The sequence below is a fragment of the Trachemys scripta genome, chromosome 1 (assembly GCF_013100865.1).
Source record: "Trachemys scripta elegans isolate TJP31775 chromosome 1, CAS_Tse_1.0, whole genome shotgun sequence".
Classification (NCBI taxonomy): domain Eukaryota; kingdom Metazoa; phylum Chordata; order Testudines; family Emydidae; genus Trachemys; species Trachemys scripta.
In genome coordinates this window covers 9,943,805-9,956,614 of record NC_048298.1, presented here as the reverse complement: position 1 = coordinate 9,956,614, position 12,810 = coordinate 9,943,805, and the positions used below count along the sequence as shown (strand labels likewise).

Genomic DNA, 12,810 nt, shown 5'->3' with positions numbered 1-12,810 from the left:
GTGTTGCTTGGGCTCGTCTCTATTTTAACTAGCTCTAGTTAAAACGCTTGACTTCAGCTCTTGGACTGAAAAGTGAACAGCCTTGGTTACAGCGATGTTTTAAACCCTCTAATAGGAACCTCTTGTAATGGAAACGCCGACAGAGGTAGTACAAAGGAGACAATGTAATTAACAGCTCACCTTTATTTGGATTAAATTCCATTATCGCATGTGGTGGGTAACTTTCTTCTGCTCAGACTGATGGCATTTTCTGCGTCATGTGAGTGGAAAGCACGGCTTAAAAATAATACCAATTGTATTTTTGCATTTATATTCTGCTTTACATCCAAGGAGCTCAAAGTGCTTTACAAATATTAAAGGCATATGGCCCAAGTAAACCTCCCACTTCTGTCTGAAATGTTTTTATCTTCCTCGGTTACAAATGACACCTACAATTATTCTAATAAGAAATCGGGGGCGGGGGGAGGGTTTTCTGTTTTATCAGTTTGTTTACTTTGTGCATTTGACTGCACTTTGCATTAAATTCACTTCCCCATTACTTCAATGGGACTATTTACAAGCTGTAAAATTAAGCATGTGCTTAAGTGTTTCAGGACTGGAGCCTTAGGGTATCCAGGATAAAAGGAGCACATATGCCTTTAGCTGGCCCTCTGCACGGAGTGAATTTCATCCAAAAGGCACAGTCAATTTCACCATAGTCAGTCTTTCCTGGTATTTCTGTGGGTCTGCCATACAGGAATGGGGCACAGAAAAACATCTAAAAAGAAAACAGGAAAATGGGGCTATGAACTAGGATTGGTAGAAAAATATCTAATTTCAGTGAAAATTTATTTTTTTTCCCTCTTCTTCCCCCCCCCCCCCCCCCCCCCCCCCCGCCCGCTCCACTTTTAACTCATCTTTTGAAAAAAAGACTAGATCTCAAACTGGCAGTGTCTCTAGAGGGCCAGTGCAAATAATCAAGCTGAATATTGTGCCCTTAGGTTTAACAAACTCCAGCTTTGTTGGACTGACGGGAAGCAGTTCCAATGTTGAGAAATCCGTTGGAAAGAGCCCATCAGCGGTGCCCATATTCTAGCCCTGGGACCTCTAGGGAGAGCACATCAGCTGACCTGAGCTGCCATGCAGGGTATGGGGGAGGAGGCAGTTTCGCAGGAAGAGAAGTAGAACTTTAAAGATCAGTATTAATTAGCACCTAGCAATGAAGAGGAAGTGACCCTTTTTCTAAGTCTCTAGCCTCCAAGGATCTCAAAGCATTTTATAGACATTAACGAATTAAACCCTAATACCACCTAGTGAGATCAGTGGTGTTATCAGTGGGCGGACTGAACCGAAGAGAGGTTAAGGGCCAGATTCACAAAGGAACTTAAGCAACTAACTACAAGTTTAAGTGCACACGTACAACATTTAGGTGCCACTGGCATTCACAAAGTCCCTGCTCAGCTGCCACCCCACCTGGTAGGCACCTAAACTTACTTAGCTCCAACATTTTTGCAGTAAAAGTTCCCTCCATGCCTAAGTTTCTGCCTGTGGGCACCTCCCTGCTGCCTCCCTCTAGGCAGCCAGACACCTAAAACTCAGCTGGCTCCACTAAGCAAAGGAAACTAGGCATTCGGCTGCCTATCTCACCTGTGGAGCCCAATCTGGTGGGCGAGTGTGGAGCTGGCCCTATCCGCTCAGGTCCCATTTGGCCAGAGGTGGTGCTGCCCACCTTCTAACTTTCCACCCAGTGGTTAGCACATTCACCTGGGATATAGGAACTCCAGGTTGAATTCCCGCCTCTGCTTGATAGGGAGAAAGGATTTGACCAGGGAACTGCTACCTCTCAGGGGAGTGCCCTAATCATTAAGCTATGGGTTATTAGGATGTGGGGCTCTCCCACAGCAGCATATCACATAGTCCAGTGGTGAGGGGGTGCTCCTGAGCGAGGGGGGAAACACCTGTTCAAATACTTTCTCTCTATATCAAGCAGAGGGGCAAATGGAACCTAGGTATCCTACATCCTAGGTGAGTACGCTAACAATGGGGCTATAAGGTGGACAGTGATGGGGCTTGCAAGAACCAGCTTAGACGCTTGATTCCAGGAGACAGGCTCCAGGCTGTAGTTCACAAGCAGAGATAGGAAGTTTTCTGAAACCTCAATTCAGGTGCTGAATTCCCCAAGAGAGGAGGGGCTTAGGAGACAACCCTCTCAATCAACATCTCCCATGGACTAGTTTAGGTGACGCCCTGCTCAAGGGGCTGGTTATTGTGAAGTCCATTCTTCCGACCCTCTCTCTCCCCGTTCATTCTATAGGGAGCCTGGGAACTTACCCCCAGTTTGTGAATCCCGGTGATTTTCTACACATTGCAACAGAGTCGGCAGTAGGCATAAGCAGACTAGGCAAATGCTTAGGGCCCCAAGCAGCTCAAGGGGGCCCCCTATTTGCTTTTTATTGTGTTTTGTGGGATGGGGGATATTCCTGCTTAGGGCCCTGTAGTGGGGTGGTCACCAGGAAAACTCCCAAGCTGCAGGCCTGGATAAAGACCAGGACAGGTACTGGGGCTACAGAGGGGTAGCCTGGTATAGGCAAAGGCAGCAGGTCCAAACCCCCCTTTGCCAGTGATGAATGGCGTGTACACTGCAGTCTGCCCCAGTGAGTGGGGGCTAGATGGTGACCGGCAATAGCCATATTCTGAGGCGAAGTGGGGATAGTGGGTGGGGGTTCCCCTGGGAGGGGGAGACCCAGAATTGTGGGGGTACTGCCGGGGGCAGCACGCAGTTAAAGGGGCACTGGGGTCCTCGGAAGGACACGGGGGCCAGCAGTGGCGGCGAGACACGGGCCTGAAGAGGGCACTCTGGAAGCTGGAGAGCTAATTCCCGGAAGTAACCAGCAGGAGGCGCGGCCGGGTGAGTCTGTGCCCTGTTACAGGCCCCCAGTGAACTAGCACCGCCCCTGCATTGCAACATTGGCTACGTCCACACTATGAGCTAGAGATGTGTTTTCCCTTCTCATGCACGCTACTTGCCCTTGCTCTCATCAAGCTAGCATGGGTAGCCATTTGGAGCACATACCCACCAGTGTCAGGGCACCGTAGCAGTACTGGAGATGGGAGGGTACAGATGTTATCACACAACTACCAGCCACCCAAAAAATCCAGATTGCAAAATTGGAATACTACCCAGGTGACAAATCTACACCTCCAGGCATCAAATTGCCCTCAGGAGCCTTGGGCCATGAGGATCAGGGGTTCAGGTTTGTTTTAAAGTAGTGTGGGTTCTTTTCAAGTTGTTTGACATGTCTGTAATTACATTATCCCACTGGTTGGCAGAGGTTCTTTCATGGGCTTAGCAATGCTAGCAGTGCACGGGAGGTGTTTGTTTGGGAGATGGGCTTACTGCTCACGTTCCTGTTTCTAGGTCAGCAAGCAAAGCAATTACTCTATAGCAGGGCAAGCCCAGAGGCTGGGTTTTAGTTTTGCCTCCAAAAAACCTCATTTGTTTATTTGCAGAACCATACCCCCATGGTAGTTCAGAGCGGAGTCCTGATTTAGCCAACCTCCCAAAGTGCAATGGGGTGGGAAGGGTTGGATAAATGGCTCCAGATGTGGTCAGTCACCTTGGGCAGGTCTACACTACAGCCAGGATCGACACTCTGAGATCAATCCACTGACGGTCGATTTAGCAAGTCTAGTGAAGACCCTCCAGATCGACAGCAGATCGCTCTCCAGTCGACCTCTGTACTCTACCCCCCGATGGGAAGAGTAAGGTAAGTCAACGTTTCTCCCGTCGACCCCCTGCAGTGTAGACCCCTTGATAACTCGATCTAAGGTATGTTGACTCCAGCTACATTATTCATCTAGCTGAAGTTGCGTAGCGTAGGTCAACTTACTGCGGTAGTGTAGACATAGTCCTTGTCAGCAATGCTGAACTGGGCTCACCTAGCACCACACAAGTCCAGGCAATAGATACCAGTGCTTGGATCATATTGGACCCCCAATATTTCCCTTCAGCATTTTCTCTAGAAACTCTTCTGCCGTGAGCTGCAGCCTGTTCACGTCTGCGGGGCCTATGAGATCTGATGGTGTACATGTATATCAAGCCTCTGAGAGGACAGGAGTCTGGCCTGTGAGCTGCTCCAGCGCTTTGGCTGCTCATGGCCCCCCAGCATTGACATTGAGAGAGAGTTTGCAGCTGTGCAATCCGTGCATTGGCATCTCCATTTCACCCTGACCATAAGTCATGAGGAAGGTGTTTAAAGCGAAGCAGATGCATATGTGCAGAATCAAGGCCTGAGCCACACCCCACAATGTCTCCCCCACCCTTTTTTTTTGTGTTCACAAACTGATCCTGATTCCTATTGCCATATTCACTAACCATAAGTATTAAATGAATATGAACATATTCCAGCCTATTGGTCTTTGCAAATTACCCATTTTCCCTTCAACTATCCATGAGTCCCTTTTGCTGGTGTGTGCTGGTCGGTGCTTGAATAGGTAACTGGTCCTTTTTAAACAAGAGGATAATGAATGATACTTCTGGGATTCACAAATATTTTCACTAATACTGGTGGTGATCTCTAAAATACCTGAGTCCACCCAGGACTGTAAAGTTAAGGACCTTAAAAATCTGTCCTAGCGTTGGACTGGAAGCCATTGAAAACAGCAAGGCACCAGCGTGATGTTCTCACCCGTGTGCTCTACCTAGAATGTGTGCCCCAGTATTCTGAACCAACTGGTGTATCTGCCTGGCCTTCAGGATCATCCTCAGGTACAGTGAATGGCAATAGCCTAGGGCAGGGGTTGGCAACCTATGGCACGCGTGCTGAAGGTGGCACACGAGCTGATTTTCAGCGGCACTCACACTGCCCGGGTCCTGGCCACCGCTCTGGGGGGTTCTGCATTGTAATTTAATTTTAGCTGAAGCTTCTTAAGCATTTTAAAAATCTTATTTACTTTACATACAACCCTAGTTTAGTTCTATATTATAGACTTATAGAAAGAGACCTTCTAAAAACGTTAAAATATATTAATGGCACGCGAAACCTTAAATCAGAGTGAATAAATGAAGACTCGGCACACCACTTCTGAAAGGTTGCCTAATTGGCACATACTGGTGCTCTGTAGTCTGCCAGGGGACAGGTACAGCGTAATGGTGAGAAGGCATCAGTTCATCTTACGCACTATCTGAACAGCCTGAGTCATAGTTAATGTTGCATCTCTGTCCTTGTTTGTTTCAACATGCTGGGATTTGCTGTTAACTAAAATGAGCAGTATTCGGTAAAATCAGGCAGAATTCAGTTGTGCTTGAACGCAGCAGCTGGAACACAGTGACGAACCTCATTAATTCTTATCATCTCCCTCTCATCTTGTGCTAGTCTAGCTGCAATATCCAATCTAACAGCCTCTGTGTTGTTGGGAAATGGAATGGGTCACGTTAGCAAACCTGGGCACGACATTTTGAAAGATTTTCGTTTGTGGGGAGCTCAGCTCTTGTATGTTGAAGGACAAATGCAGGCTTGTCTTGATTTATGTTTTTGATTTGTCTAGCATGGCATGCACGGCTTCTTTTTCCTTTCCTTACTGCTTGTGAGGGCGCTTCTTAATATTGTCCACGTTGTAATCAAAAGGCACTGAACAGCTTGATGCTGATTGTGCCACTGAAAATGCCCCTTCTGAAGCAGAGGTTCAAAACCTTTTTGGGAGAGTTATCTCAGTTTGCCAGCCCAAGAACTCTGCTGAACCAGCCGATGCTCCCAGCCGGTGCTCTCCAAGTTCTGACAGTAGTTGCAAGAGTAAAGCTTAGGGCAGGCCAGACTCCATTATGGCTTGGAGCTTGCCTTGCTGACTGATTGGTGGCACCTTCATGCTTAGCTCATTTAAGGTAGGGAAGAGGAACCTAAGGCATTAGGGCCAAATTCAGAGGTGATGTGTAACTGGCATGTTCTTCCAACCCCCTGACTGTATGTTATCTCACCTTAGGCTGACTTAGACAGATGTTTATCATCGTACACCCTCCTCCCTGATCCAAATCTCTAACAGCATCTAAATGACCTCCTTAGCAGCTAGAAGAGAGAGCAACTTGCACCAATCGTAGTCAACCCTGACTTTTACCCCTTTTTGGGGATAGGTGTTACGCTAATGTACACTCCTTGACTCATTTTGTTCATGGGTGTAAATAGGTCTACAGTGGGGCTGATGGCAGGTGCTCAGCTGTTGTCAGTTTGTCGTAGCGCCATTGAAGTCAATGGAACTCTGACCACTTACAACAGCTGAGGATCTCGGAGTGCCTAATGTCCCGTCCTTCTAATTCTAGCTCCCAGAGCCTGAAGCATCAGTGGCTGGGAACCACCATCCTAGTATGGATTGGATTCTTTGTTGTTAATAGGATTGTATACAATATAGCGGGTAATCTAGAAAGCAGGCAAGAAATAAGATCACAGATCAGCAGCCTAGCACCTTTGCTGGAAAGAGACTATAGTAAGTGCTCATCACTGTAGGATCTAGGCTAGGGGTAGGCAACCTATGGCACGTGTGCCGAAGGTGGCATGTGGGCTGGTTTTCAGTGGCACTCACACTGGCCACTGGTCTGGGGGGCTCTGCATTTTAATTTAATTTTAAATGAAGCTTCTAAAAACATTTTAAAAACCTTATTTACTTTATATACAACAATAGTTTAGTTCTATATTATAGACTTATAGAAAGAGACCTTCTAAAAACGTTAAAATGTATGACTGGCACGCGAGACCTTAAATAAGAGTGAATAAATGAAGACTCGGCACACCACTTCTGAAAGGTTGCCGACCCCTGGCCTAGGGCCAGATCACCACAGCTAGAAATGGACACAAGCATTTCTGGCCACCACTGTTATCTGAGAGTCCAGGGGCAGAAATTAATCCAGAAAAATCCCCAGGCAGGACACCACCTTCCAAATAAGAGGATGGACGCGCCCTATTGTAGGTCATTAGAAAAGTCCTTTCATTGGTAAAATTATGAGACACAATTAAGGATGACTTGTTTCTTCCTTTCTCAGAGTAGAGCTTCCATGGGTAGGTTTATGAACTATTGAGTAGGACCCAATTAGACCTACACGTGTTCTGTTTAACTTGAACATAGAGGGCGAAATTCAGCTCTCCCTTGTGTGGGTGAAAATCCAGGGTAACTCCACTGACTTCGGAAGAGCTAATCCATATTTACACTACTGTAACTGAAAGTAGAATTTGACCCAGAGCTAATGGCTAATCCATTTGCTCCACACCTCTCACGTTTTTACTGTTCTTTTTCAAACTTTCCTTTGACTTTTCAGCACATGAAACCTTTTGGATCAGATAACAGATTAGCCAATCAACTCAAAAACAAATTAGCGCTGCTCTGGGTCTGTATCATCTGGCTCAATTTCACTCTGACCTTCACTAAATTGCGTGAAATACCGTTGTGCTGACTGAAGGGGTTAGCCTGTAGCCAAAAGTAGATTAGGAAGAATGGAAGTGTGGTGGCTAGCAATGTTCTTTTGTCCAGCTTTTATTCATTGCCAGACAACAGTATTTCATTCTTCCGATAATTACATTTGCCTCGCCTTTCATTTTCTGTGAATTTCGTAAGGCAAAAGGTGCCAGCTTGAGATCCCCAGAGACTCTGGTCCTCTATCCAGAGTACAGTCAGTCAGTACACGTTGTCCTACACATTTTCCTGGCAATGCTTCCTAGCCCTAGAAGTGTTGAGAGAACTGTAGGGCTAAATAGATGTCAACCTATGTCAAAAAGTGGGCTGTAGTCCACGAAAGCTTATGTTCTAATAAATTTGTTAGTCTCTAAGGTGCCACAAGTACTCCTGTTCTTTTTGTAGATGTCAATAGTTAGTTAACAGAGGTGCCAGTAGATGGCGCTCAAGAATACATTCCCAGGCTGGGTAGGACCAATAAAACTTCTTGTGCCCTGCAAATGGCTTCCTCTGTGCAGCTCTTTATATGAGCACTTAAGAGGGGGGACCACCGGGGGGGCGGGGTACATTCTCCATGGCCCATTTAATCCTTGACCTCTCTGGATTTATCTTGATTAGGAAGAGTGGCTGAGTTATGTTGGACTTAGCTAAACCCAATCTAAACTCAACTCTTGTCCCTAGGGTAGAGGCAGGATGTAATACTTTGTAATTCCTGCCTAAGCTAGTGCCTGAGCCAAGCAAACCATAAGCCACAGAACATCAACTGCTTGTCTTCACTTTCAAGGCCCGTCACAGTCAGTCCCCACCCTGCCCTATCATCTCTCATTCCTTGTAGAGCTGTCAACGCTCACCTCCGATTGGCTCACGATGCCGGCCTCCATCACCCACTTGTGACATCTTCAAACAAGCACTTTCATGCTTTCTCCCATGCTGCCCCACTCACTTGCAGCACATTCCCCATAAACATCTGCAAAGCTACCTTACTATCCACCTTCAACGCCCTCCTCAAAATTCTCCTTTGCCATGAGTCCTACAAAGACCCCGACAAAGGTTAGGCTGTTGGTGTGGTGAGATCACCGCCTATCAGACTGACTCCTTGTACCTTCCTGTCTGCCTGTATCCATCTGTTGTCTCTTGTCCTATACTTAGATTGTACTTAGCTCTTTGGGACAGGGACTGACTTTTGTATTCTATGTTTGCAGCACAATGGGGTCCTGGTCCCTGACTAATGCTCTGCGCACTACAGTAATATAAATAATAACCAATCAGTGAACAGCCATGTCCTAGTTTTCTATATGGAGGACATATGTACTGCCCCCTCCGTCATTTTCTGTATCTCGCTCTATCATTTCAGGACATTTTGCTGGAAGTGTTCAATGTGGTCTCCTAGCTATATAGGGAAAAAATTAGCTAAATTATTCCCCAGTATATTAATATGTCTATAGCACCATAGGTGTGTCTGGTTCTTCTAGAACGGTTGAGAGCCAGCAGTTCCCGTGAGACTGTGCAGGAGGTAGGTTCAGATTGATGGGAATTTGCAACTACCTGAGGTTTTAGGAGTGAGCAGTCAGTCACCTGATTATCTGGCAGAACGTGCTGTAGCTTATCATGGGCTCCTGCTGCATCTGGAGAATAACAACCCTGTGCTCAGTAGGGTGCCTTACAGCTCTGATGGTTTGGGGAAGAAAGGGAGGAGGTTTCTACATTGTCTGGTATTATCTACCCGGGTGATGGATGCAGCTCAGGGCTGGAGGCTGGTTAGAAGCACTGAATTGACAGAACAAGGATTAATGGTCTCAAGTTGCAGTTGGGGAGGTTTAGGTTGGATATTAGGAAAAACTTTTTCACTAGGAGGGTGGTGAAGCACTGGAATGGGTTACCTAGGGAGGTGGTGGAATCTCCTTCCTTAGAGGTTTTTAAGGTCAGGCTTGACAAAGCCCTGGCTGGGATGATTTTAGTTGGGAATTGGTCCTGCTTTGAGCAGGGGATTGGACTAAATGACCTCCTGAGGTCTCTTCCTCCGCCTTGCATGGCTCTGCAAAGCACCTTCCCCTGTGCATGGTTTATGACCTTCCTTGGCCCTCTGGTAACACTTTGTTATTCAACATGTCAAGGGCCATCATTACCAGTTTAGACAAGAGCTCAGACTTCTCAAGAAGTTTGCTTATCTAATCACCATTTTCAACATTTTAAATTCAGTTTCCTCAATACAAGGGTGTTCTTCTAATCACTGGAGGGATCAAAGGGTACCAGTTCTTATCTCAAAGGATCTGTGTGTGTACCCAATTCAAGAGAGCTTTTCTCCCAAGTGCTGTTTCACACCGCTGTATCTCATCCACTGCAGCCTTTTTGAGTAAGGTCTATTAGCATTTATAGGGCCTATCAGCCCTGGATATGTCCTTTGGTTCCATGGCTGTATCATTAGCCAGCAACGACATTTAATTCCTCTCTTTAGTGATTACAGTTAGATGGGTGGATCAGTGTTTAGGCCTGGCACAGATGTTGTACATGTATAACCATTAGGGGACGACAGTGGATGAGAAGCTGGATATGAGTCAGAAGTGCGCCCTTGTTGCCAAGAAGGCTAATGGCATATTGGGCTGCATTAGTAGGAGCATTGCCAGCAAATCGGGGGAAGTGATTATTCCCCTCTGTTCAGCATTGGTGAGGCCACATCTGGAGTATTGTGTTCAGTTTTGGTCCTCCCACTACAGAAAGGATGCGGAAAAATTGGAGAGACTCCAGCGGAGGGCAACGAAAATGATCAGGGGCCTTGGGCACATGGCTTACAAGGAGAAGTTGGGGGAACTGGGCTTGTTTAGTCCGCAGAAAAGAAGAGTGAGGGAGGATTTGATAGCAGGGAGGGAGGTTCCAAAGAGGATGGAGCTCGGCCGTTCTCAGTGGTGCCAGATGACAGAACAAGGAGCAATGGTCTCAAGTTGCAGTGGGGGAGGTCTAGGTTGGATATTAGGAAACACTGTTTCACTAGGAGGGTGGTGAAGCACTAGAATGGGTTACCTAGGGAGGTGGTGGAATCTCCATCCTTAGAGGTTTTTAAGGCCCAGCTTGACAAAGCCCTGGCTGGGATGATTTAGTTGGTGTTGGTCCTGCTTTGAGCAGGGGGTTGGACTAAATAACCTCCTGAGGACTCTTTCACCCTAATATTCTATGATTAGGGTTGAGCATGTGATTTTTTTTTTTTTAACCAAGTAGCTGTACAAGCACAACCGGTTGTGTGGATGCAGTTATCCCAGTGTAAAGGTGCCTTTCCCAGTATCGTTTATTTCCCTTCACATTTGGGAATGAGGTATACTGGTATAAGGCAGCGTTATACAGGTATAACTACACCCATACCAGGAGTTTTACCACTTTAACTATACAAGTTTATTATTATTACTATTTGTTGCATTATTGTAGCACCTAGGAGCCTTCTTCATGGACCAGGACCCTGTTGTGCTAGGTGCTGTACAAACACACAACAAAAGACAGTCCCTGCTCCAAAGAACATAACATCTGAGGCCTGGTCTACACTAGAGACCTATAGCAGTATAACTACATCACTCGGATGTGAAAAATCCACACCCCTGAGTGACAGTTATACCGACCTTAACCCCGCATGTAGACAGCACTGTGTCGGCCGGAGAGCTTCTCCAGCTGACAAAGCTACTGTCTCTTGGGGAGGTGGGCTAAGTACGAGCTCTCTCCCATCGGTGTAGAGCGTCTTCATTACAGCACTACACCGGTGCAGCTGCAGCAGTCCAGCTGCGCCAATGCAGTGTTTTAAGTGTAGACATGCCCTCTGTAGTTAAAGCAGTACAACCTTGGTGTGTAGGGAAGGCCTCAGATTGTAGCAGATCCTCTTTCTAAAATCCCCCCGATCTAAAGAGATCCATCGCTAATGCTGGTGCCTAATGCTGTGTGTGTGTGTGTGTGTGTGTGTGAGATGACAAAGAGAAAAATGTAGGATTTGAGTGGACAAGTAATTTCCTGCATTTACTTCACACTCAGGGCTGCAGCCTTATCATGTGAGTCTCCTTAGCTGTTGCTGGGTTTTCGGATCTTTATCAGCTTCCAGGTTTATGTGGGGTTGAACATTACAGATCTGTAGTCTGACGAAGTGGGTATTCACCCACGAAAGCTTATGCTCCAATACGTCTGCTAGTCTATAAGGTGCCACAGGACTCTTTGTTGCTTATTACAGATCTGTAGGAATTTAGGATCCAAAATCCAGTCTGTGCAATAGCAAAGGCTGCTGCTCTTCCAGCCCTCCCAGGGCAGCTGGGGAACAATAAAGCAGAACAGATAAATGAGTGATGCAGAGAGAGAGAGAAAGAGACAAATGGAAAGTGCTCTACAAATATGGAATGTGTCAGGCTCAGCTCTGCAGGAGGAAGAAGAGGGGGTGGGGCAGGTGATCTGAACTAGAGAAGAAGTACTCCTGTTCTTTTTACGGATACAGACTAACACGGCTGCTACTCTAAAGGCTCCAGGTGTGCTCTCAGTCACAGAAGCTGATATTTACTCCGCTTTCTGGCTGCAGGGGAATAAGCAGAAGCAAAACCTGCAGTCCTTTTCTTACCTCTCCCCAAAGCCAAAACAGCCCTGGAGCAGGAGGGAGGGACAAGGGATGACTGACGGTCCAGTGTCTGACAGCCTGGCTTCTATGGGATTCCTAAAGTGGGAGTCTCCCCATATCTGGTCAAACAGGGGGGCAGTGTTCTTTCTCCTTTTACTTAACTCTTTACACACTGTGTTAACTGGTATCGATGGTCCATTTGATCGTGTAACTTTGCATAGCTAATAGGCACTTCCCTCGAAGTGTTTTACGAGCATTGGCCCAGATGCATAGCTGGTGCGACTGGCCTAGCGCGCGGAAGGAACTTCGGAGTTGGCCCATTTTATTGTATTGATCTTTCCCTGTGATTTATAAACACGCCCATTGCAATGTGAATGGGCACATCCATACAATAACTGAGGCTGTAAGTTCATTGGGGCAGGGACTGTCTGCTTCTCCTTGTTTGTGCCATGCCTAACATAATGGGGCCCTGATACCGGTTGGACCATAGGACCGTAATAAGCATGGTTAACATGAGTGGTGGGAGGAGAGCTGGTGGGGGTCCCGTTTGGCCTTGGAATCTATAAATCCCCCTGTTCATTCCCTCCCTTCCTGGGCCACAGCTGCAAGTGTTGAACATGTTGAGGGCAATGCAGGCAATCCTGTTCTCCCAAAGCCAGCAGTTCTCCCCCGTCTTCCACTCCTTACCCGGTCCATTAGTCCCTCCTCCCCTAACCCATTCACCAGTCCCTCATGCATAAGCCAAGCTCTTCTCTTTGCTTTTGCTGACAAGTGCAGGAAGGGATGCAAAGCTCAGTTGATGACTCTACCCACCCTGA

At 46.8% G+C, this 12,810-nt stretch overlaps 1 protein-coding gene across 2 annotated transcripts in view; it reads right to left on the bottom strand.

The window, feature by feature from the left end:
* Window positions 1-250: 250 nt before the first annotated feature.
* Window positions 251-12,810, bottom strand: part of PFKFB3 (6-phosphofructo-2-kinase/fructose-2,6-biphosphatase 3) — a 116,853-nt gene continuing 104,293 nt past the window's right edge. For both annotated transcript variants that reach the window (XM_034764383.1, XM_034764373.1), the window contains one exon: window positions 251-757. In XM_034764383.1, the coding sequence (XP_034620274.1) occupies window positions 590-757 (168 nt within the window). In that variant the 3' untranslated portion in view covers window positions 251-589. The remainder of the gene's footprint in view (window positions 758-12,810) is intronic.